The sequence below is a fragment of the Thalassophryne amazonica genome, chromosome 5 (genome assembly GCF_902500255.1).
Source record: "Thalassophryne amazonica chromosome 5, fThaAma1.1, whole genome shotgun sequence".
NCBI classification, from domain to species: domain Eukaryota; kingdom Metazoa; phylum Chordata; class Actinopteri; order Batrachoidiformes; family Batrachoididae; genus Thalassophryne; species Thalassophryne amazonica.
The window spans coordinates 4,959,192-4,986,455 of NC_047107.1; the positions used below are offsets into that span (position 1 = coordinate 4,959,192).

Below are 27,264 nucleotides of genomic sequence, written 5' to 3' on the forward strand. Positions count from 1 at the left end.
TTTATGAAATGATGTCTGAAAATAATTTAATTCCTTGTCTTGGCTGAAGAAAAGTCCATTTGTCACACCGGCAGTTTGGTGCCAGGTTACAGTGCCAGCACAAGTATATTCTGTTAATTGCTTCTGCTGGTTCGAGTCTCTACTGTACTGATCTGGGACAGGCATAGTCAGCTACAGGTGTAATCTGTTAATTGCGGCTGATGACTCGAGTCTCTGCTGTGAACAGATCCTCCTCTTCTTCCACCGCGGCCTGCTTTGCGCCACAAGTTGAAATACTCGCAGCCCCTCATTTGCTCAGAATTTCTCAGTCTGCACACAATGAAATTATCCCATGACCACAAAACAACAAAATAAAATAATTTAAAAATCCTCAGTTTTGCCTTTGTGTCGAGTGGAGAAGCCGCAGACACCGTGTGTGCGCGCTCATCAATATAGGTGTTCCACCTGCCAATCAAAAGGATTCTGCCGGTGAGAATGAACCATTCTGACACCTGTAACACCATGCAACACCGACCTGAACCACTCAGTGGAAACGGGGCTGTCGGTAGCCTGTAAAAATCCATAAATTAATGGGACTAATAAAACAATGGTTCTTGGGCTGATTTTTTAGTGGCACGCAGTTCAAAATCTGAATATTTATCTCTTCATTAACCATGTACCAGGAAAGGATGAATTTCAAACTGTTGTTTCCTTATCCTGTCACTTCCAAAGAGAATCACAACACCTCTAGCTTTGCCTCCTGTCTTTAGCTGATCTCACTACGGTCTTGTAAACTTTCTCCTTCCCTCTTGCAGATATTCTTTGGTCACAAATCACTCCTGCCACCTTTCTCCACCCACTCCACCCTGCCTCTGCTCTCTTCTTCACCGCTCTACCACACTCTGATTACTTTGCACAGTTGACCCCAAGTATTTAAACTCATCTGCCCTCACTTCCTTGTAACCACACTATTGAACAGTTCATTCCTCTTCTTTCCAAGTTCAAGTCCAGACTTAAGACACACTTATTTTCCCTTTCGTTTGGCTAGCATACTGGCATAGTATGTTACTATGTTTTTTACTCTTTTAAGTCATTTTATTAAGTAAGTAAGTAAGTAAATTTTATTTATATAGCACCTTTCACAGACAAGAGCCACAAGGTGCTTCACAACATAAAAGCAGAGTACACCACACAAAACATCAGACAATGGCCGAGACATAAAAACATAAAACATAACATAGGATCACAGAGCAGCCTAAAAGCTAAGCAAATGCTTGAGTAAAAAAGAAAGTCTTAAGTTGGCTTTTAAAAGTATCGACAGAGTCCAGTGAGCGCAGAGAGAGCGGGAGACCATTCCAAAGCCTGGGAGTAACAGCCTGGAAGGATCACTCTCCTCTGGTTGAAAAATGGGTGCGAGGAACCATCAACAGATTTTGGTCCATAGACCTCAAAGCCCTGGCAGGGGCATAAGGCTGGATGAGGTCACAGATATAGGGAGGCGCCTGACTATGTAGAGCTCTAAAAGTTAAAACCAAAATTTTAAAATTGATCCTGAAGGACACTGGCAGCCAATGAAGTTCCTTTAAAATTGGGGAAATATGAGTCCTTCTGTTAGCTTGTGTCAGAATTCTTGCTGCAGAGTTCTGTACAAACTGCAGTCGACGCAACTCCTTCTTGTTTAGACATGAAAACAAACTCTTACAATAGTCTAAACGTGTTGACACAAAAGCATGAATAATAAGCTCTAAATCATTTCGAGACACCATTTTCCTGAGCTTAGAGATATTTCTTAATTGAAAGAAGCAATTCCTCGTCAGCTGTTTACAATGCTGTACCAACGACATGTCTTTGTCAAAAATGACACCCAGGTTTCGAAGACATGATTTAGCAGACTGGCCCAGGTCTCCCAAGTACTGCTGAATACCTGGAATATGGGCATCAGGGGCAATAACCAATGTCTCTGTTTTGTCTGCGTTAAGCTGAAGAAAGTTATTCATTAGCCATTGTTTAATTTCCGCCAAACAATGGAGGAGGGAATCAAGCCTCTTAATCTCAGATGGCTTAAAGGAGCAGTAAAGCTGGATGTCATCCGCAAATAACTGGTAAGAGACATCAGTAAATCTTTGAATGATCCTACCTAAAGGGATCAAGTACAATAAAAACAAAATGGGGCCCAATACAGAATCCTGAGGGACTCCACATAACAGGTCCGCAGACTCTGACCTTATCTGGTTAGCAAAAACGCTAAAGCTGCGCCTAGACAGATATGAAAAAAACCACAGAAGAACTGACCCCGACAGTCCAACATGATCCCTCAGTCTATTCAGCAGGACCTGGTGGTCAACAGTATCAAAGGCAGAGGACAAATCCAAAAGAACCAACACGGTGGATTTCCCAGCATCAGCAGACATCATAATGTCGCTGGACACTTTCAAAAGAGCCGTTTCCGTAGAGTGTTGTCTACGAAAACCGGACTGAAACCTGTCATGAATGTTATTCTGATCCAGGAAGAGTGTCAGTTGGTCTGAAACCACCCTCTCGAGGATCTTAGACAGGAATGGGAGCTTAGAAATAGGTCTAAAACTACTTAGCTCCATTTGATTTAAACCTGTTTTTTTCAGTAGAGGCAACACTATGGCATGCTTAAAAGCACCGGGAAACACGCCGGTGGACAGAGAAAGATTTACCATTCTAGTAATACACGGACCAATTACCTCAAATACTTTAGAGAAGAGCCTGTAGGGAAGGATGTCCAGTGAGCAAGAGGAAGGTTTCATCTTGCTCACCAATGCCAAAATATCAGCAAGTGTCACAGCCCTAAATGAAGACCAACTGCTGGGAACAGGCTCAATAACAGTAGAAGTACCACACAGGGAGGGTGGAATTTTATCCTTAATCAACTTGATTTTGTCAGTGAAAAAACTCAAAAAAGCATTGCTGTCAGCTTCAGAAAACACAGGAGTAACTGAAGCAGCAGGACATACAAGAGAGTTGATTGTATCAAACAACACTCTGGGATTCTTCTTATTCACAGACACCAGCTGACGTATGTAGACAGAGCGGGCACTCTCAGCCATTTTGTTATATGATAGAACCAGCTCCCTGAGATGAAGCCTGTGAACCTCAAGTTTAGAGGATTTCCACAGGCGTTCAGTCCTACGACACAGTCTCTTAAGACTTAAGAGCTCTTCATTTATCCTTTCTGTAAAGACACGTTGTATTTGACAGGAGCCAACTGATCAAGAATAGTATCACAGTGTTGGTTAAAACACTGGATAAAAATGTCCACATCAAGAAAATCAGTGAACAAACAAGGATTAAACATAGAAGAAAATCTTTCTGCAGTTTCAGCAGTGATGATACGCCTCTGAGACTTAACTTCTAAGGGCTTCTGATCAGAGCTGGAATGCAGGTCAAATGAAACAAGACTATGGTCGCTCAAGTGGACATCTTTTATAGACATATTTAAAATGTCTAGGCCAAGTGTAAAAACTAAATCTAAAATGTGACCCTTTTGGTGAGTGGGCTCAGAAACATGTTGCACAAAATTAAAAGCTTCAGTCAACGATAAAAGCTCCATAGCAGAGCAAGATAACTTGTCAACATGAAGGTTAAAATCTCCAAGAATTAAAACAGATTCCAACATTATAATAGGAGGATAAAAAGTCACTAAAATCCTTAAGAAAGGCAGTAGCAGGGCCTGGGGGGCGATAAACCAACACACAGAAAAATGGGTTTGAGAAACCCACCTTGACCAACTGTGATTCAAAGGAGGGAAAATCCTGTGACTGTACCCCTTTACAAACATAATCCTCTTTAGAAACGATGGCAAGGCCCCCACCACGGTGACAGGGGCGGGGCTTCCCAAGGACACAGAACCCAGCAGGGCAGAGCTCATTTAAATGAAGAAATTCCTCTTCTCTCTGCCAAGTCTCCGAAAGGCACATTAAGTTCAACATTTCCGTTGATATAAGATCATTCAGGGAAAATGATTTATTGGCGATTGAACGCACGTTCAATAAACCAAGGCGCAAGGTGGAAGACGTCACATAGGCGCTGTCTGAGGCTCGCAATGGGATAGGACGAAGACAGCGGTCACGTGGACTCCAGCTGATCCGTGCAGGCGGAGGCGTAAACACGGAAGTGCACAGTAGCGATGGAACTACTCCACCAGGATACCAGCGCTGAGAAAAGTCTAGAACACCCGTACCTAACCGAACAGGTGTGCCGTCGCACACATCAAAGAGAGGAATGTGGTAGAGGAAGCGAGCCCGTCCTCGGCCACCGGTGCTGGCGCCCAAACGCGTCGCTGCACGCCTTCTCTTCACCTGGACACCAGCCCGCGAGCCTCTTCTCCTCTTATCCAAAAAGCCTTTTTTCCTCAGTCTCCTGCGGATCTTACACGGCGCCCGCAACAGCAGCGGATAATCAGGTGAGTCGGAGCCGATAGTTAGGGGCGGAGGAAACGCCTTGTTGAACCTGTCTCGTGAAGCAAATAGGCTCTCCATTGTCTCCTTGATATGAAACATAGTCCCGATCGTAAGTCCGTAAAGCCAAGACACCTCCATCTGCTAGTCGGGCTGCTAAAATAACAAATGTCGTAAAAGTGGCCATTAGTAACCAACACAACAGGAGCCGAGCGACGGCCACGCCAGTCACAGGCGCCATCTTGGAAAGTTATTACTACAAACCCACATTTGTACAGCCAAATACAGAAAAGGATCAGTATATATATATATAGAGAGAGAGAGAGAGAGAGAGAGGCATGGTCAGCAGTGTCAGAATATATACAGATTACTTCGACTTCGTCCACACCTGCACAGTGGCAACCAAAGCACATGTAGACAACAGTTGAGATTGACACAGACTGCTGTCAGACGGCCACAAAAGGTGCTGAAGACCGTCCGATGTCCAAAAGTCTGGATGCAAACACAGGACCAGAGTGGGAGGGAGCACTGTGGTCCTCCCTTTGCACAGACCCTGCTGGTACTGTACAACCATCATATGGACCGGACTCACGCCATATGTGTCAAAACTGGAATGGTTCTGACACTCACTCATGCAATCACATCTGCACTTGTCCCCTTCCCAGCACTACTGACCTCATGTGCATAGAGTAGGTGCTGGACTGGTGACATGATCACTGTGTGTGTGTGTGTGTGTGTGTATATGTGTGTGTGTTCACAATAGCTGAATGAGCAGCTATGTGTGCCCGTGTGTGTGCCATTGCTAGCTGCTGGACACTGCTGGCAGTGGGCCATGATGTCACCTGTGTCAGACGCAGCCTTTCCAGGGAACTTTTTTTTTTTTTTGGTGTTTTGGCTCACTTCAGCAGCACAACGTGGACACCGTGATGGTTGGATTATCACATGGGATTTATTTTTGTGTGGTTGATTCCAGCACACAGCAGCAGAGTGAGAGGCTGTGTCCTGGCTCCACGTCCACATCCCCACTGTGAAACACTCCTGGGCCATTGTTGGAGGTGTTATTCATGTTTATTAATGCTGTCACGGCCTCGCACTACAGTACCAAGTCATATCTCCTGCAGAGTTAGAAGGTGATCATATATTTCAGTGGTGAGACATTCAGCTGTGAGCATGACGCGTGCAATGACGTGTTATTGTGCATGAGACCACGGAGAGGGGCAGCTGCCTGTGTTATATACAGATATGATGGAGACAATTGTTCACATTATTTATGTCGCCCATGGGAAGGAATGGACAAATATCTGTACTGTAAGGTCTATTGTGGATATAACAGCCTGTTCAGATTTGCGCACGGAGCTTTCGGTTTGATAGCCGCTGTCCACATTCACTGTACATGATAATAATTCATAATTATTATCATGATGAAGCGTGCCACATACATTTCAACAGTTCCATTGCATTTGGGGGGGAGTGGACATTATTATACGTAGGCACATGCATGTTATACCGGCAGGCTTTGCCGTGCCAGATCCATTTCAAGGTTCCCTCGTATGCGCTCAAATCGTTTTGGATCCTGTTTTGCCGTCATCATAATATGTACATTGCAGTCAGATGTCTTCAGATTACACATGGACCGCCACCAGACAGGTGTCCCATCTCGACTGCACCCGGAGGTTTTTGTTTTTTTTCCAGAGTTGAATAAACAAACAGGAAAAGAAAACAGAAAAAAACAAAACAAAACTGAACATTCCGGCTCAATTGACATGTACAAAGCTCAGCAAGTCCATATGGGGCTGGGGTGCAACCTCTAGTTCAAATTAGGCCTCTATACAGTATGGAAGAAATATTTAGGCCAATATAAGTCATAAATGGGTCCCAAATTTTGTGAAACACATCATCTCTCTTGTGCAACTTGCTGGTTAAATAATCCAAAGACACATATTCCAATATAGTTCGATGCCATTGACTTTTGGATGGTGTTTTTTCTGTGATCCAGTTCAAAAGAACACATTTCCGAGCACAAAATGTAAGTATCCTGTAGAGTTGCCTTTGGTGTTTTCCAGGTATAGTGCCATCTGTTATTCCAAGCAGCATAGTCAATGGATTACAAACTGTAGTAGTAGTAATAGAGAATATTTTATCCAGTTCACATTTAACCATATTCCAGAAATATTGCAATTTTCTGCAGGACCAATAACAGTGTGTTAGTGCCTAGTTCGGTTTTACACTTGAGACATAACGGAGAAAGGTCTGAATTAAATTTATGATGTTGGGAGGGAGAGATATGTGCGCGGTGTAAATTTTTAAGTTGTAGAGCTTTAACCCGATTACAAACACTTAACGAGTTAATATTATTCCATGCATTGTCCCAGTCTTCATCTGTAATTTCCATCCCCAATTCTTTCTCCCATAGGCCTCTTAGATGAGCAGTGGTATTGTTTGTTTCTTTCAGTAAATTATAAGATAGCTTTATGGATGTTTTAAGTTTTGGCTGAAATATCAGCTTTTCAAAGTCAGAAATTGATTGATCAAAGAGTAGAGATGTTTTTCTCTGAATAAAATCCCTCACCTGTAAATAAAGGAAAAAAATCCTGTCTGTTCATGTCATATTTATCTACCATTTGCTCAAAGGACAACATGGAGGGCCCATCCATTAGATCTGAAAGAACAGAGATCCCTTTAGCTGCCCATATCTGAAAACCTGAATCAGTAATTCCACGTGGGAAGAGAGGGTTCTTATACAGCGGCGTGAATAGTGAGGTCAGATGAGATCTGCCTTGGAGTTTTTTTAACAACTAGCCATGCCTTAACAGTCAGAATTGAAAGTGGATTACTGCAAAACATGTTCAAATTTTTATTTTTTTCCAGAAATAGTAAATTTTTCAAAGGAAATTTGGACATGGAGCCCTCTATGTCAAGCCAAAGGGAAACAGGTTCACGCACCCAGTCGGCAGCAGCACGCATGTGGGCACTAAGTTGATATTTCCTTATATCTGGGAGGTCCAGGCCCCCTTTTGAGGCTGGAAGACACAGTGTAGAAATTTTCAGACACGGCTTCCTCCCGTTCCAGATAAATGAGCTCATCCAACCATTTAAACTCTTTATCGTCTTGTGTGAAAAAATTATTGGGATCATTTGAATTGGGCACAGCAATCTAGGTAGGACATTCATCTTCAGGAGTGAGATACGCCCCAACCAGGATAGAGGCAGCATTTTCCATCTATCAAAGTCCAACTTGACACGATCAAAGAGGGGAACAAAATTACAGTTATACATATTTTCGAATTTGGGTGTTATTTTGATTCCTAGATATACAAATCCCTCTGGTGACCAATTGAATGGAAATGGAGAGGGCACGTTAGGTTTATCTTTTAGAGCACCAAGGGGCATCACCTCAGATTTGTTAAAATTTGTCTTATAACCTGAAATAGCACTAAATCTACAAATAGTTTCAATGAGAGAGGGAATGGACACCTCAGGATGAGTAAAAAAAATAAGGATGTCATCGGCGTAAAGTGTAATTTTATGATGCCTCTCTCCAACAGTTAGACCATGTATATCCTCCCTAACCCTTATTGAATGTGCCAAAGGCTCTATGGCTAATGCAAAGGGGAAAGGGGACAGCCCTGGCGTGTACCCCTTTGAACCTGAAAAGTTGAAGACCTCAAACCGTTCGTTAGAACTGCCGAACAGGGGGAACTGTAAAGAAGTTTGATCCAGCTTAGAAAGTTGTCACCCAAACCAAATTTATCCAAGGTGTAAAACAGAAAAGGCCATTAAACATGGTCGAATGCCTTTTCTGCATCAAGAGAGGCAACAAGACCATGCATTGACTTCTGTTCAAACATTTGGATCACATTTAGCAGTCGGCGCATATTGTTGTATGAATTGCGGCCTTTAATAAAACCAGTTTGGTCTTGGTTTATAAGGAAAGGGAGGCCGGAGGGTTTTGAACATGTGCATCACAATCGGGGACGCCAGCCAATTTTCACCAACTGTGTGGACTCTTGCAGATGGGTTTCAGAACATTTTGGAACTGAAACCTGATACTTTTCGGATGTGCGCCGATTCATCTTTCTGACGCCATTCTGCATGATTCTGGCTATGTGACGGGGTATTATATTAGTAGCAGAATATTAATGTCAAAGCAACTGTCATGTCACCCACCAAACTGAGAGAAAAAACATTTCCATTCTATGAATTTGCTCTTACAGAAAATCTCAGGATGGAAAACCTGATGTGAAGAAAAAACTGAGGCTAATTAAAAAGGGATACATGGAGACTTACAGTGGGAGAAATAACTATTGATCCACTGTCAATTTTACAGGTTTTTCCACCTACAAAGAGTGGAGAGGTTTGTATTTTTTATCGTAGGTACATCTTAGGTATTGTAGGTACTGTGAGAGACAGAATCTAAAAAAAAAAAAAATCTAGAAAATCACATTGTATGATTTTTAAATAATTAATTTGCATTTTATTGCATGAAATAAGTATTTGATCCCCAAGAAAAACAGACCTACACACTTGCTTGCCGTTACAGAGGTCAGACGTTTCCTGTAGTTCTTAACCAAGTTTTCACACACTGCAGCAGGGATTTTGGTCCACTCCTCCATACTGATCTTCTCCAGATCTTTCAGGTTTGGAGTTTCAGCTCCTTCCAAAGATTTTCTATTGAGTTCAGGTCTGGAGACTCACCAGGCCCCTCCAGGACCTTGAAATGCTTCTTACGGAGCCCCTCCTTAGTTGCCCTGGCTGTGTGTTTGGGGTCATTGTCATGCTGGAAGACCCAGCCATGACCCATCTTCAATGCTCTTATTGAGGGAAGGAGGTTGTTTGAAAAAATCTCACAATACATGACCCCATCCATCCTCCCTCCAATACGGTGCAATCGTCCTGTCCCCTTTGCAGAAGAGCACCCCCAGAGTATGATGTTTCCACCCCCATGCTTCACGGTTGGGATGTTTTCTTGGGGTTGTTCTCATCCTCTAAACATGGTAAGTGGAGTTGATTCCAAAAAACTCTATTCTGGTCTCATCTGACCACATGACCTTCTCCCATGCCTCCTCTGGATCATCCAGATGGTCACTGGTGAACTTCAAACGGGCCTGGACATGTGCTGGCTTGAGCCCCCCTGTTCAAGTACACAGCCTTGCTGATTTTAAACTATGATGGCGTCGTGTGTTACTAATGTAATTTTTATGACTGTGGTCCCAGCTCTCTTCAGGTCCTCCTGTGTAGTTCTGGACTTTCATCCTTACCCCACGAGGTGAGATCTTGCATGGAGCCCCAGACCGAGGGAGATTGACAGTCATCTTGTGTTTCTTCCGCTTTCTAATAAATAATCATAACAGTTGTCTTCTCCCAAGCTGCTTGCCTGTTGTCCTGTAGTCCATCCCAGCCTTGTGCAGGTCTACAGTTTTCTCCCTGGTGTCCTTAAACAGCTTTTTGGTCTTGGCTATGGTGGACAGGTTGGAGTGTGATTGATTGAGTGTGTGAACAGGTGTCTTTTATACAGGTAACAAGTTCAAACAGGTGCAATTAATACAGGTAAAGAGTGCAGAATAAGAGGGCTTCTTAATGAAAAATTAACAGGTCTGTGTGAGCCAGAATTCTTGCTGGTTGGTTGGTGATCAAATACTTATTTCATGCAATAAAATGCAAATTAATTGTTTAAAAATCATACAATGTGATTTTCTGGATTTTTTTTTTAGATTCTATCTCTCACAGTTGAAGTGTACCTACGATAAAAATTACAGACCTCTCCATTCTTTGTAGGTGGGGAAAACCTGCAAATTTGACAGTGGATCAAATACTTATTTCCCTCACTGTATGAAAGTAAGACTTCTAAATGAATCGCTAAACGAATGGTGCAATATTTATCATACAAAACATTCAGTCAGTAAAACTGAAGTCACTACTTTACAGAATACAGATCGACACAAAAAATAAATCATTTTCTTACCTTTTTCAGAAATTTTAATCATTTCCCCAAATCATCTATATTACATATAATACTCACTTCTGAAAGCTCACAACACAGTCCTTTGTCAGCTTGTTGCTGCACTCAAATGCTGCACAAAACAGCATTTTCAGATCACTTTAACCCAAGTTTAAGTCAGCACATCATCGATTTCGATTTAATCTAATGCCTGATAATGTGTAATAACACTAAGCAAGATGGCGGTTGCCTGGCAACAGCTCACGGGCTGCATCCACCATCTAGTGGATTAAATAGAAATCAATGATCCTCACCGGCTCTTCCTATCACTGAAATCAGCAGTGTGCCTGCGGACTCGGCTGCAGGGCAGAGCAATTTGCTGGGTCCTGCTGTCCTCTGTATTCTTCTCCAATAAAAAATGCCTCTCTAATTACGTCCGCCAAGGATTTTGAGAAAATTTTCATCACAGACAGATATTAGGCCGTGGAAGACTCCATTAAATTTTGGAGGTGATCTTGATTGGCAGACATCAGAAAACTCTGATTGTTCTTGTTTTCAGGAAAAATATCTAATGGCTCGGGACATATAAAACAAAAGTGTCATATAAAACAAATAATGAATGTTTTCTGTTGGTGCAATAGAAAAAAATATTTGCATGAGTTGCAAATATCCTTTGATCTGAAAGGTGTTAGCCATGTTAATACTCTCCTGAAGCATTTGCTCAAAAAAATGAAGGACCTAAAAGACATGGTGAGATGCTGAAGAGCTTCGCTCGTTCATGTCTGCGACACATATACGTATTATTATATATGTAATGCTCACTGGTGATGGAGGTTCAGGATCCTCTTTGACTTTCAGGAAGCCTCGTTTCTGCTGCAGGTTTTAGCTGATTTTGAAGTACCTACTAAGATCTTCTCATTGATGGACAGAAGTGAGATCCCTGGATAAATTACCACAGTTATCCCCCTGGTTGTTGGTTTACACTCAACCTTGCATATTTTAGTGATCAATTCATGCAGATGACAAAGCACCTTCTTCCTTGAATACTTCAGCAGAGGTGGTTTTGTTGTTCTTTTGTCCCTTGGTTGCATCTCAAACTTCTCTTGATGTTGCAGAATGGCTCAGGGTTAGGTTCATTGGTCTACATGGAATGTGCTGGAGAGCTACTTCGTCAACTTCAGGGCCACCATTAAGGAGTTGTTAAAAGTGTTTGAGTGCTGATAGGTTTCAGTAGATTGCCTCTTTCACAGCACCAGAGGGAGCTCATCCATTTGTTGTTGGTCCATAGATGGGCTTTGTGGCAGGACCGGTATATTGTTTGTGTTTGAGCCTAGTTTCTTCACCATAGATCTTTCAAGTCACATGTCGTTTTCTGCCTTTGTATTTCTGGACTGCGATCAATATTCTGTCTTATTTTCATGTCTTTTAAAGCTACAGGAAATGTACTTTTGGATATGGAGCATCAGCTGCAGGCAAACCATATTCGAATCAATGTTCTGGAGCAGGAGAATGCTAAGCTGCACAGCAGTGTGCTGAAGCTGAGAGAACGAGCACAACATGCTGCCTCCAATGTAAGAGAGTACTTTATGACATAAAACCTCAGACAGGTTGTACATTTAGAAAACTTGTAAAATGATGTGTACCACGTGTGCGTGAACGTGTTAATGTATGTAATATCCAAGCACCAGTGGCCTCTAGTGGCCACCAGGTCCTTATAGTTCAAGTACTTCAAGTACTTTATCACCTGGGATAGTGATAAACATACCACTGTCCCAGCTTTTTTGAAATGTGTTGCAGGCATCTATTTCAAAATGAGCAAATATTTGCACAAAAACAATAAAGTTTATCAGTTTGAACATTAAATATCTTGCCTTTGTGGTGTATTCAATTGAATATAGGGTGAAGAGGATTTGAAAATCATTGTATTCTGTTTTATATACATTTTACACAACATCCCAACTTCATTGGAATTGGGTTGTAAAAAAAGATGAAACAGATCAAGGAACATCATCTGGATTAATTGATCATACAGCCAAAACAAATAAGTGTTGCTAAATCATTCCAACACCAAATTGATAAACTTTTCCCAAGGTCACACACAGTGCATCCAGAAAGTATTCACAGTGCTGCACATTTTACAAATTTTGTTATGTTACATTCTTGTTCCAAAAAGTCAGCCACATGGGGTGTGCAGCCAGTACACTCTTGAGTGCCGGTTCCAAGCCCGGATAAATGAGTAGGGCTGTGTTAAGAAGTGCATCTGCCATAAAAAAAAACAAGCAAAAAAAACAAAAAAACATGCAGAGTATAAATCAAATTTCCATACCAGATCAGTCGATGCTGAGGTTAACAGCGACCACCACCGGTGCTGTTGCCCAACAGGGAGCTGGCAGAAACTGGGCTACTGCTGGGTGACGTAGAAGACAAGGAGGACAACGTGTCCACAGACAGTGGGAGAAGAGGGTGGAAGTGACAGTTCATACACACAATATGAATGATAAAGGGAGACAGCTGGCTGAAATGATGGCGAGGAGAAAGGTAGATATATTGTGTGTACAAGAGACAGAGTAGAAGGGAAGTAAAACCAGGAGCACAGGCGGTGGGTTCAAGTTGTTGTATCATGGTGTGGATAGAAAGAGAAATAGTGTTGGGGTAATTTTAAAGGAAGAGTTTAGAGGTGAAAAGAGGAAAAGAGTTAGAATTCTACAAAGGATCAGATGGTGGAAGCTGAAGGAGGAAGACTGTTGTATGAAATCTTTTACATCTCTCCGGAGGCAGTGTGGTTTGCATCTTCAGGACAGAGAACAGTGTGTTAAAGTAGCTCAAGAAAAGTCCTCATTCTTAAACATTCGACAGGGTGTATCACAGGGCTCTGTGGTGCCAGTTGCCAACTTTATGCGGTTGATGCAGTTTTTTATGCACCTGCTGAGACCCGGAGCAGGCAGCGGATGTTTTGTCCACATGCATGGCTGAGGTGAGTCAGTGTCTCATTTAAAATCAGTTGGTGATAAATCTAACCAAGACACGTAGTAGAGAAGCTTGAATCTTCGACTGGACTGGGTTGCTTGACGCGAGGACGTTTCGCTTCAAATCGCAGAAGCTTCCTCAGCTAAAATTCTTGCTCTGGTAGTCTGACTTCTGTCTGACCCTTGTCGAGAAGAACAAACAGAAGCCACAAAAGCTGGAGTTTTAAACCTAACCGGGGAGGGGGTCTGAGACATGCTTTGTCCCCTGTTTACAATGGGGTACTCAGATCAAAGCAGTTTCAGTCTTTTGTTCATGGTAATGAGTCATTCACGCCATCAGGAGAGGCGTCAGTCCCATTGTTAGGAGGGACAGCTACCCTGTCATTAGGAGGGTGCTAACTAGAGCACAATAGGTGCTAATTAAAGCAATTGTTTAATCACTAGCCAGTAGCACTCTGCCTCTCGGTACGAGGCGTCTTGTTAGGTTTAAAACTCCAGCTTTTGTGGCTTCTGTTTGTTCTTCTGGACAAGGGTCAGACAGAAGTCAGACTACCAGAGCAAGAATTTTAGCTGAGGAAGCTTCTGCGATTAGAAGTGAAACATCCTCGCGCCAAGCAACCCAGTCCAGTCGAAGATTCAAGCTTCTCTACTATGGAAACCACCTGGACAACTGACACCCTACACAGAAACATTGCTAACCAAGACACCCATCCTTAAAAACCTCCACTGGCTCCTTGTTAGGTTCAGGCTGGAATATAAGATCTGTCTCCTGACCTATCAGTATGTCTATGGCAGTGCACCGGTGTACCTCAAAGATCTGATCAGTCCCTACAACCCATCACGTCATCTTCTGTCTGTTGACAGTCACCACCTCCAGCTTTAGAAGGCCAAACTCCGCACTATGGGAGATAGGACCTTCTCGTTAGCTGCACCCCGACTGTGGAATGCTCTTCCCAACCATCTAAGAGCGCCACATTCAGCTGAAACTTTTAAAAAACACCTAAAGTCTTGTCTATTTTTAAAAGCTTTTTCTTAACTATTTTATTCTTTGTACTTTTATGGTAGTGCCTTGAGATTTGCTTGTCAAATGTAAGGCACTTTATAAATAAAATTTATTATTATTATTAAGACAGTTTCAATGTGGTTTTTCAATTAGAAAACAAAATATAGAACAAAGTTTTCAAATACATTTGCAAAATACAAGCATACAGTCTGTAACAGAATTTAAAGATCTTGGGTTGGTCCTTGACATTGTTAACCCCAAAATGTGAATCAGCTGCAAATCATGAATTCTCCACAAACCGTTAATTGCAAAATGTCAATACTGAAAAAATATCTCCCAAAACGTGAGCACAGGTCTCGCAAAACGTGAATGTTTGGATCATATGGCTAAAAATAAGGTTGTAGCTCATTGTCTGCCTTCCTGAGGTTAGAAACTAGTGTTGTTTGTTTTCTACAACATTTTTCTTAAGATTATTGAGCCATGAACTTCAAATCTGTGAATATCTTTCTAAATTTACCGGAGTCTCCAGGGGAGGTTTTTGTCCTCCCTGAATTTGACACCTACATTAGTGTTTGACAGGTGTACCTCCCCAGTCAAACTTCACACCTGCCACTGTCCCTGGAGCAGATCAGGTGCTTGTCATCAGAAAGAAGAGCTGCTCGGGGCTCACCTCACTGACTGTAGTGACCCCCCCCCAATAAAACACATTTTTGCAATGATAGGGCTTGCAATCAAGATTTCCTGCAGAAATTATTATATAAATTCACAAAAACAAAACACTTTTTCATGTTGTCATTATGGGGTGTTGTGAGTAGAATTTTTAGGGAAAAATTAATTTACTCCATTTTGGAATAAGGCTGTAATGTAAAATGTTGAAAAAGTGAAGTGCTGTGAATATTTTCTGGATGCACTGTAGCATCCACAAAATGTTCAACAGGAACAATTTTAAGGTCGACAACAGGTGCACAGCAAACATGGCAAAAATAATCAAGAATCAATCAATCAAAAATAATCAAAGAAAATGCAATTGTAGAAACAATCCAACAACACAAACCTAAACTGGAATTACAGAGCCCAATTTTAAAACCCAGATACAACTCTAAACTCAAATTCAAAGTCCAAAAACATTGATATGACACTGTTCTTTCAAAACACACTTGGGACATGAAGGGCAACATCACAAACTATGAAATAAAACAAGCAAGTACACACCAAGGCAACCATTCCTGGTGTAATCTATGGCTGTCTGAGAACCTACACCTCTTGACCGCCCACAACGTCTCCCTCCTGGACAAGTAGTATGAACTGGTTGGTCACCAAATGCTGACATAAGTTATGCACAGCAACCAGTCAGAGGAGAGGAGTCAGAGTCATTTCAGCCTTTCTTATCTTAAAGTTTAGAAGTGACATCTTCCCACACACAACAGTCTGGTGATCGCAAAACGAACAGTATAATTACTTTTTGTCTTCACATTTGTGTGTATGTGTGTGTGCATACACAGTATCTGTCAAATGTTTGGACACACTTTCCCATACAACAGTGGGAACATATACACTCACCAGCCACTTTATTAGGTACACCTTGCCAGCACCGGGTTGGACCCCCTTTTGCCTTCAGAACTGCTTTAATTGTTCATGTCGTGGATTCAACAAGTTGTTGGAAACGTTCCTCAGAGATGTTGGTCCATATTGACATGATGGCATCACACAGTCACCCATTCATCCAGTCTCTCTGTTCTCCTCTGACCTCAACAAGCCATTTTTGTCCACTCACATGTCATTCACTGGATATCTTCTCTTTTTTGGACCATCCTCTGTAAACCCTGGAGATGGTTGTGTGTGAAAATTCCAGTAGATCAGCAGTTTGTGAAATACTCAGACCAGCCTGTCTGGCACCAACAACCACACCATGTTCAGAGTCATTTAAATCCTCTTTCTTCCCCATTCTGATGCTCAGTTTGAACTTCAGCAAGTCATCTTCACCAAGTCTAGATGACTAAATGCACTGAGGTGCTGCCATGTGATTGGCTGATAAGCTATTTGTGTTAACAAGCAATTAAACTATTGTACTTAATAAAGTGGCCGGTGTGTGTGTGTGTATGTATACACACTATATATGACTATGCTGTATTTGTCTGTCCACAGGAACCCTCGCAGCAGCAGACACAGTGTCTGTCTCTGTCTGCGAACCAACCGGAAAAACAGCGAACTCCAATGCAGAGTCCAGTGTAAGTGTACAAATGTGCTAGCTCCCTCACCACCGGTTTGCTGGAAACAGATAGTAATGTTTAAATTTTGGCTGTGATTGAGATTTGATTGTGTTTGACTGATTATAACCCTGAAATTAGTGTCTTGTGGTGTGTAATGTCAGCGTTAACTCAGAGGCATCAGGTGACTTTGCTCTCGGGATCTTTCTGACACAACCACAACATTAACGAGCTAAACCGGGACACTATTAGAACCCAACCCAACACCAGGGCTGTACAGTCCTCCATCCAGCATCAACAATAACCCAAGCACCTCAGTTCACTCTCACCCCCTGGTACAACCACCCCCTCAAGTTACAGCTTCCAGTTACATCAGTCACATGGAGATCCAGTGCATCTCAGCTTGGGACTCTGACGAGGGTGATTGCATCTCCTCCACTCTCCCTTACCTCTGCTCTCTGCTTTAACCTTCAAGTCCCTACTTCACCAGGCTGTGAATTCCTCAAATTATGTTGGATACTGGATCTATTGGACTACTATTGGATTAACCATGGAATTGATCAGCTGGTCTCTGAACATTATTGACACCATTTTTTCTACAAGAAGGTCAGGAGCGGGGGATCCTACCTACCCAGATGGAACGTATCCTGCGGGCTATGTTCTTGACTCCTGGGGGTCATGTGGCATGCTTGACACCTTTCTCCATTGAGGATGTCGAGGATTTATTCATTTTTGGTCTTATGGTAGCAGGGCTGGTACTTTTTGGCTTATGTGCTGCCCTGATCTACCGGAAATTGGCAAGACGGTGGCATCAAGAACCACGGCCCCTCGCTTGTCCATCATGATTAACGAGGTTGGCAAGGTAGTGCATTCTCAGACTGCAATGACTCTTGACGCAAATTGGATGACATCTTGGAGCAGATGTGTGCCTTGTAGATGAAGTTGAAGATTTCAGAAGCCAGGGAATATTCTTAATTCACAATTGGGAATATTCTTAATTCATAATTGGGATTTGGTTGTTCTAGTGAAGCTGTAAAAATTGTTTTTCACTGCTCAAACAACAACACGCCAGGCTTATCAAGCCTGAAGGAAAAATTGCCCGACTGTTTTCCTCCAGAGGAATGTCTTCGGCCTTGGTGAGATTATTCGGCTCCTTTCTTATCTCAACCCACAAAGACAATAAACTGACAGACTTACACATGGACAAAGACTGAAGCATGCTCCATTTTTCCCTTCACCTCCCTTCCTGCCCCCCCATCACACACCCCATCCCGGCCACTGCTCACGCCACCCCTTTCCCCTGTGGGGGCTGCGTGGTTTTTAGCTGCAGCAGGTCCCTGTTCCCCCCCAAGCTAGCAGCGGCGTGACTCCAGTTGCAGCGGCTACCACACACTCACATCGCCTCAATTTGGAAAACGGACTGTTTCAAGTTTAGTGCACATAAACAATGTCAAATGTATATGTGTTGTCTTAATTCTGATGTGTGCCATTATTACGGTAAACAAGTAATAATTGTGGATTAATTGCTGTTTGTGGGTGGAAATGTGATGTGGATGTAATCTCGTTATTGTTGCACTTGTAATGCCAATGATAAAAAAAGCTATCCATCCATCCAGTGACCATCAGAACGCATGCATCTTTTGAACAACACTACTGATCATTACACTGCTCCCCCAAACTATAAGTCCAAAGGGAAAACAGTCTCTGAGATGAGCAGGTGTCACCAGCATCTTCTTGGATGTCAGTTGTCCACAGTGGACTGGAAGACCAGTGTTAAGTGGGCATTGGGGGAGTTAAGACACTTGTGTGTCTAAGTGTGCAGTGAACATGGAAGGGGCAGGATTTGTGGAAGGGACGTGGCTGGTCAACAGGAGAAGGAAGTGGTGTAGGATGGGCTGTGTGTACTAAAGCTACAGAAACTGGCATGTGAAGGTTGTCGCTGACGTGTTGTTGCAGCAGTAATTGGCTAGCCCCCTGTGGTAGTGGTGGTGGTGGGGGGTGGGGAGAGTAAATGTAGGCGCATAACCCAGGGAGTGTAATTAAGCCCTGACCTCGGACCAGCACAAAGTTGTGCAAGTTTACATGACAATTTATATGACAATATTGAGATACGCTGATTTGTCCATATTGTACAGCCCTACTGTCAACTAGCTGAAAACTTTGAATAATAATTTACATTTACATTAAAAAAAAATGCTTAAGTGGCAGGGGGTTAAGAGGGCTGTAACTGGGGGGCCAGCTGAAAAGCAAAAAAGCAAAATGCTTAAAAAGGTGGGAGGTATAGGGAGCAGAGCCCCCCAGAAGCTGAAAGGTTTTAGTCATGCTCATGCTCCCAAGAACCATTTTACTGAAAAAAGTCTGAAGGACCTAAAGGACATGGTTAGATGGCGAGGAGCTTTTCCAAGGCATGTGAGAGGCAAATAAAGAAAAATGCTTAAAAAGGTGGGGAGTCTGGGGGGGGGTCTGACTGTTTAAGCAGCTGAAGGTTTTTGCCATGCTAATGCTCCCTTGAAGCATTTACTCAAAATAAAGTCTGAAGGACCTAAATGACATGGTGAGATGCTGATGAGCTTCGCTCATTCATGTGCGGACATATGCATATTAAACGTTGACAGCTTTCTCAAACAAAACAGAAGCTGATGCCCTTTTTTACATATAACTTCACAGTTGGTTTCAAAGTAGCCTAACTGATCCAGGAAGTTTCTGAACAATGAGGGGCCAGAAACTTTTATATGTGTGAGGAGGCGGGATTGACCCTGTTGTTACTATGATGCAGTCTTCTAAGAGCTGTGATTAGTTGTCACAAAAAGGGAAAGAGAAAAAAAATGCTCTCGGCGCTCCTAGTTATGAATAGACAGTAAAATCAACCAATCGTAACCTGAACTGTATGAAGAAATGTGTCACTACCTTGATAGAAAATCCAGAGTGGAGTGCCGAAGGCTGTTGGTCAACATGTTGCGTCACCTTCCAGCAACTCCTGCAGCAGCGCTGGTGCCAACCATATTGACTCTTCCTTTCCATGGGACATGGCCAGCAATGCCAAGAGGGGGATTCTGATGACTGGGCATCCCAGAATCTCCATATCATCGCCCAGGCCTCTGCCCTGGAGAGGTTACTCCAGTGCCGCCACCAGCAGCAGCAACAACACGGGAAGGCAGCAGTCATGAGTTCAAGTCAAGAGTGGACTGGCGCTACAGGTCATCTTCCAGTGGTGGGAGGGATCATCATGTCCTACTGGCTAGTTACCGCCTGCCTCAATCTGGGCAGTCCCCACCCAATAAGGTATTGGCCCGCCACAGTCCACCCATTTTAATGGGTGCTTGGAGAGTAGGCCCAAAGCCGAAAGACAAACTCATTTCTGAACCAAGCAACACAGGAATGAAGTCAAAGTTGCCTGCCTTGAGGCTGGCAACCTGGAACATCAGAACTATGTGTTCCAGCCTCTGTGATCATCTCCAGCAATTCAACGATGCCAGGAAAACAGCAGTCATTGACCGTGAGCTAAAGAGACTCAACGTTGACATAGCTGCTCTACAGGAGACGAGGCTTCCCTCCAACGGCAGCCTTAAGGAGAAGGGCTACATGTTCTTCTGGCAAGGATGGGAGCCAGATGAGCACCGGCTCTATGGTGTCAGCTTCACTGTGCAAAGCTGACACAGCTTGAATCCTCTGCCTCCACCTCACAACCTCCTCTGCTCCAGCAAACACCCTTCACGCCTACACCCCCACAATCTGCTCCACAGTTGATGCCAAGGATGGATTCTACGAGGAGCTTGAGGCCAGGATTCAAGAGATCTGTTCCTGCTCTGTGACTTTCATTTCCAAGTGGGTGCAGGCAACATCTCCGATGCATCTGACACTTTGGCATTTGCAAGCTCAATGAGAATGGTCAGCGACTACTTTAGCTTTGGTCCCATCATGATCTCTGCCACTCACTAACACTTTCTTCCCCACCAAACTACAGCACAGAGTGTCCTGGAGGCACCCCTGGTCCCATCACTGGCACCAGGTGAACTTTGTCATCACCAGAAGATCCCTGCTGAACTAGGAGCTTATCATGCACCACTACCACAGCGCTGACTGCATTGGCAAGCTCACTTAGAACAGTCAGCAACTACTTTAGCTTTGCTCCCATCATGATCTCTGCCTCACTAACACTTTCTTCCCCACCAAACTACAGCACAGAGTGTCCTGGAGGCACCCCAGGTCCCATCACTGGCACCAGTTGAATGCACCGCTATGACAGCGCTGACTGCAACACCGACCATTCCCTGTCTTTGCCCCAGACAAATCCACTGCTCCAGAGAAAAGGGCTGTCCCCACATCAACGCAGTCAGCATGTCAATGCCGGAACTGTGTGAGCACTTTGCCAGAGCCATTGATGGTTCCCTCAAAGACTGCCCACCAACAGTACAACATCACGGTGGAACCTCGTCCATGATGCTGTGTACCATGCCGCCTCAGACAGCTTTGGGAAGACAGAGAGGAGGAGTAAGGACTGGTTTGAGGCAGGAATTGTTGAGATGGAGCCTGTCATTGCCGCCAAGCGAGCTGCTCTCCTCTCTCCATAAGCATGCCAAATAGCAAATGTCAGCTGTGCTCTGTTACTGCTTACAGCTGTGCTGTAAGCAGGTGGTTTTAATTTTACAAAGACAGTGGCTGAAGCCATTAAAACCACTAAACATTTCACTCGTGGTACCAACATGAAACTTGAGACAATCATGTTAAATAAATCTATAACACTAACGACACTGTTAAACTAACATAAACCACAATAACAACATTTACAACCTCAAAACCCCGAACTCCCATGGTGCATTGCAGCACAGCATCCATTGTTTGTTGGTTAGATAAAATTACTAATTTCTCCAAAAATATTTGCCCTGTCAACTTTCTGTTTTCGCAGTGTTCATCCTTGACCCAAAATACATAAGCATACCAAACAACAAATGTCAGCTCTCCCTGGTTTTTGCATGATTGAAGCCACACACACACACACACACACACACACAGAGAGACCACTTGGCTATTACAATATACGAGGTCTGTTAGAAAAGTATCGGACCTTATTATTTTTTTTATTTTTTTTTTCAAAAACCTGATGGATTTGAATCACGTGTGCTTGCATGAGAAAACCTTGAACCTTCGTGCGCATGCATGAATTTTTCACGCCTGTCGATTGCGTCAGTTGCTAGTAAGCAGCCTTTGTGTGAGGTCGTGTGTAGTGCTCTCTGCGGTTTTTCATTGCAAGGAAAAAGACGTAACAACTGCAGCTGCTTTTTTGCATTTACGCAATATCTCTAAAATTAGAAAGGTCTTGTCTCAGAGTGATGCTGAAAAACTAATTCATGCATTTATTTCCTCTAGGCTGGACTATTGTAATTCATTATTATCAGGTTGTCCTAAACGTTCCCTGAAAAGCCTTCAGTTAATTCAAAATGCTGCAGCTAGAGTGCTGACAGGGACTAGAAGGAGAGAGCATATCTCACCCATATTGGCCTCTCTTCATTGGCTTCCTGTTAATTCTAGAATAGAATTTAAAATTCTTCTTCTTACTTATAAGGTTTTGAATAATCAGGTCCCATCTTATCTTAGGGACCTCATAGTACCATATCACCCCAATAGAGCACTTCGCTCTCAGACTGCAGGCTTACTTGTAGTTCCTAGGGTTTGTAAGAGTAGAATGGGAGGCAGAGCCTTCAGCTTTCAGGCTCCTCTCCTGTGGAACCAGCTCCCAATTCAGATTAGGGAGACAGACACCCTCTCTGCTTTTAAGATTAGGCTTAAAACTTTCCTTTTTGCTAAAGCTTATAGTTAGGGCTGGATCAGGTGACCCTGAACCATCCCTTAATTATGCTGCTATAGACGTAGACTGCTGGGGGGTTCCCATGATGCACTGAGTGTTTCTTTCTCTTTTTGCTCTGTATGCACCACTCTGCATTTAATCATTAGTGATTGATCTCTGCTCCCCTCCACAGCATGTCTTTTTCCTGGTTCTCTCCCTCAGCCCCAACCAGTCCCAGCAGAAGACTGCCCCTCCCTGAGCCTGGTTCTGCTGGAGGTTTCTTCCTGTTAAAAGGGAGTTTTTCCTTCCCACTGTCGCCAAGTGCTTGCTCACAGGGGGTCGTTTTGACCGTTGGGGTTTTTACGTAATTATTGTATGGCCTTGCCTTACAATATAAGGCACATTGGGGCAACTGTTTGTTGTGATTTGGCGCTATATAAATAAAATTGATTGATTGATTGATCGTATCGCACCAAATCGCATTGTGAGGAATTGAATTGCCATCAAATACATATCGAATCGTATCACATTGGGAACAGGGGAGAATCTTAGCCCATTGTATCGTCACCTATCGCTATATGTATCATATCACTGGTAGTGTATCGAGATGCATATCGAATCGTTGTCAGTGATGAGATTGAGTTTGGTGCTCACCATAAGCCTAAAGAAGACCCAGGTCATGGGCCAGGATGTTAGCAATGATCCCTGCATCTCCATCAGTGACCACACCCTGGAAGTGGTGGAGCGATTCACCTACATGGGCTCCACCATCTCCAGCAACGTCTCCATCAACATTGAGCTGATCGTGAGGATCAGCAAGGCAGCGACAGCAATGGCCTGCCTGATGAAGAGAGTCTGGGACAACACCATGCTCACAACCAACACCAAGATGAGGGTGTATCAGGCATGTAGGTTAAGCACTCTCCAAAGAGGAACGTGCTTAACACTCTCCAAAGAGTGTTAGTGGAGAGTTTGGAACACAGTCTCCACTTAGGGTTTGAGTAATTTGCAGACATACACAGTGTTCTTCTGCTTATTCCATCCAACGGAAAAAAGTTTGGTTCCATCTGGCGATCACCTTAGTATTTCCTGTTTTTCTTGTTGTTTAATGCTGACAAGTTATACTGTATTTCTTGTCTTTCTGATACCTGATTGTTTTTTTTCTCTCTCTGTTTAAGGTGCAGCTCCATCCAGAGATGGGGGTTGTATTTGTACTGGAGACCCTCCTCTTCTGTGCACCAACAGCATTTCTTGTATATTCATTTTGTGAATTGTTCTGTAATTTATGTCTGTATCATGGCCCAAGCAGAGGGTCACCCCTTTGAGTCTGGTCTGCTTGAGGTTCTTCCTCAGAGGGAGTTTTTCCTTACCACTGTTGCTCTGAGGGTTGGTAAGGTTGAAAATGAATTTAAAATTGAAATTGAAAATTCCATCTGCTGTTGTTCCATCATTGACATTTTTATTTTAGCTTGGATTGCTTTTTAAATTCTTACAGTTTATGACGTGTGTGTTCTGGTGCAGTCAGGGATGCAGGATGTGGAAAAATGGCAACGAGACACAATGCGCATTAAATTGACCAATTATATTTACGTTGATGACTTGATGGTTGGATATAAGGGAGTTCTATACATGTATGCTGTGATAGCACAAGAAACCGACATGGGTGGGATCATTCTCATCCACATAGCCGCCCGTGTGTGTGTGAACAAAATAACAAATTTGGTTCAACTTGGATGAATGATCAAGGGTTAGCCAGACAAAAATATGACTTCATTTTTTGAGGAAAAATGGGCTGAAAAATCAAAGATCAAAATTTTGACCAATTACTGATTTTTCAAAATGACAAACTGGAGAATTGGTTAAAGGAACAGCTGTGATTATTTAAAGACTTATATGAAATTCTATGTTTTCTTTGTCACATGGCCTGTGACTTTGAAAGAGTAAGGTCCTAACTGTTAACCACTTCATCCTTGAGGAATACACAACCTCCCCAACATATTTAATCCATATGGTTCAAAACACAGTTTTGTTTTATTTATTTTTTTATGCCTCAAGCACCAAGAGGCCAAGATGGATCTGACATGAAGGAAATATTACCTGGATAGATAACTAGATGAAAATTACATTTTGGAGTAGCTTGGTCAACATCAAAGAAACCACGGTCCGAAAAAGACCTTTTTTGTACTACTTGTGTTTCTTTTGTTGTTCATTATATCAAAGAGCAAAAGACATTTGCCTCACTGAAAGATGTAAAACGAGAATTACGACATATTTTAAATGGGGTCTACTTTGAGATTGTTTTGAGTTAAACATTTCACTCAAGGGTGGTATAGTGGAATAGCGGTTAGCACTGTTGCCTCACAGCCAGAAGGTCCTGGGATCACTTCCCACCTGGGCCTTTCTTGTGTGTCCCTCCGGCTTCCTACATCCAAAGCCATGCAGGTTAGATGATGTGGAAACTTACACCGACTGTAAGAGTGACAGAGTTTGTGGTGTTTTGACAGGCTGGTGTCCTTCCCAGGGTGAACCCCGCCTCATGCCCTATGACTGCTGGGTTAGAGCTACCCCGTGACGATTTTAATTGATGCAGTGGAAAAACTACCTTCACAAAAAGCACAAGAAATCAAACTAATAAATTTCAAAGCATTCCTTTTACTGATTTTTGTCAGACTTTTCTGATATGGTGGCCACTGGTGGTTGGCTCTCAGTGCGGTATTGTATCACTTCCTGTTCCGGAGCACAGCGGTGTTTTGCTGTATCTGTTAGCTGTTTAATCTGCGTAGTTAGATTGATCTAGATAACGATTTGTTTCACAGTGTAATCTTCACGTGCCTTAACTAAAGCACTCCCTCTGCTGAATCACCTCTAAATTATTAACACATTATTCACTTTGTGCGTTTTTAGGAATCCGCTAGCTTAGTGCAGCTACTAGCTCTTAGCCGATTTAGCATGGCAGCTTCTCCTGTCTCTCCCGCACTTCTCTGCTCTGGGTGTGAAATGTTTAGTTATTCCTCGGCCTCCTTTAGCAGTAATGGTACTTGTAATAACTGTAGCTTATTCGTAGCTTTGAAGGCCAGGCTGGGCAAATTGGAGACTCGGCTCCGCACCTTGGAAAATCCTACAGCGAGCCAGGCCCCTGTAGTTGGTGCGGACCAAGGTAGCTTAGCCGCCATTAGCTGTCCTCCAGCAGATCCCGAGCAGCCGGGAAAGCAGGCCGGCTGGGTGACTGTGAGGAGGAAGCGTAGTCCTAAACACAAGCGCCCTGTACACCACCAACCCGTTAACATCTCTAACCGTTTTTCCCCACTCGGCGACATACCCGCCGGGGAACAAACTCTGGTTATTGGCGACTCTGTTTTGAGAAATGTGAAGTTAGCGACACCAGCAACCATAGTCAATTGTTTTCCGGGGGCCAGAGCAGGCGACATTGAAGGAAATTTGAAACTGCTAGCTAAGGCTAAGCGTTAATTCGGTAAGATTGTAATTCACGTCGGCAGTAATGACACCCGGTTACGCCAATCGGAGGTCACTAAAATTAACATTGAATCGGTGTGTAACTTTGCAAAAACAATGTCGGACTGTGTAGTTTTCTCTGGGCCCCTCCCCAATCGGACCGGGAGTGACATGTTTAGCCGCATGTTCTCCTTGAATTGCTGGCTGTCTGAGTGGTGTCCAAAAAATGAGGTGGGCTTCATAGATAATTGGCAAAGCTTCTGGGGAAAACCTGGTCTTGTTAGGAGAGATGGCATCCATCCCACTTTGGATGGAGCAGCTCTCATTTCTAGAAATCTGGCCAATTTTATTAAACCCTCTAAACCGTGACTATCCAGGCTTGGGACCAGGAAGCAGAGTTGTAGTCTTACACACCTCTCTGCAGCTTCTCTCCCCCTGCCATCCCCCCAATACCCCATCTCCGTAGAGACTGTGCCTGCTCCCAGACCACCAACAACCAGCAAAAATCTATTTAAGCATAAAAATTCAAAAAGAAAAAATAATATAGCACCTTCAACTGCACCACAGACTAAAACAGTTAAATGTGGTCTATTAAACATTAGGTCTCTCTCTTCTAAGTCCCTGTTAGTAAATTATATAATAATTGATCAACATATTGATTTATTCTGCCTTACAGAAACCTGGTTACAGCAGGATGAATATGTTAGTTTAAATGAGTCAACACCCCCAGTCACACGAACTGTCCAAATGCTCGTAGCACGGGCCGAGGGGGAGGAGTAGCAGCAATCTTCCACTCCAGCTTATTAATTAATCAAAAACCCAGACAGAGATTTAATTCATTTGAAAGCTTGACTCTTAGTCTTGTCCATCCAAATTGGAAGTCCCAAAAACCAGTTTTATTTGTTGTTATCTATCGTCCACCTCATCGTTACTGTGAGTTTCTTTGTGAATTTTCAGACCTTTTGTCTGACTTAGTGCTTAGCTCAGATAAGATAATTATAGTGGGCAATTTAAACATCCACATAGATGCTGAGAATGACAGCCTCAACACTGCATTTAATCTATTATTAGACTCAATTGGCTTTGCTCAAAATGTAAATGAGTCCACCCACCACTTTAATCATACTTTAGATCTTGTTTTGACTTATGGTATGGAAATTGAAGACTTAACAGTATTCCCTGAAAACCCCCTTCTGTCTGATCATTTCTTAATAACATTTACATTTACTTTAATGGACTACCCAGCAGTGGGGAATAAGTTTCATTACAGTAGAAGTCTTTCGGAAAGCGCTGTAACTAGGTTTAAGGATATGATTCCTTCTTTGTTATGTTCTCCAATGCCATATACCAACACAGTGCAGAGTAGCTACCTAAACTTTGTGAGTGAGATAGATTATCTCGTCAATAGTTTTACATCCTCATTGAGCACAACTTTGGATGCTGTAGCTCCTCTGGAAAAGAGAGCCTTAAATCAGAAGTGCCTGACTCCGTGGTATAACTCACAAA

The 27,264-nt window shown here is 43.0% G+C and overlaps 1 protein-coding gene across 1 annotated transcript in view; it reads left to right on the top strand.

The window, feature by feature from the left end:
• Positions 1–27,264, top strand: part of LOC117509711 (coiled-coil domain-containing protein 157-like) — an 87,879-nt gene that overhangs the window by 44,794 nt on the left and 15,821 nt on the right. Inside the window, exons 3-4 of the mRNA XM_034169429.1 lie at positions 11,776–11,915; positions 16,459–16,541. Coding sequence (XP_034025320.1) covers positions 11,776–11,915; positions 16,459–16,541 — 223 coding nt within the window. The remainder of the gene's footprint in view (positions 1–11,775; positions 11,916–16,458; positions 16,542–27,264) is intronic.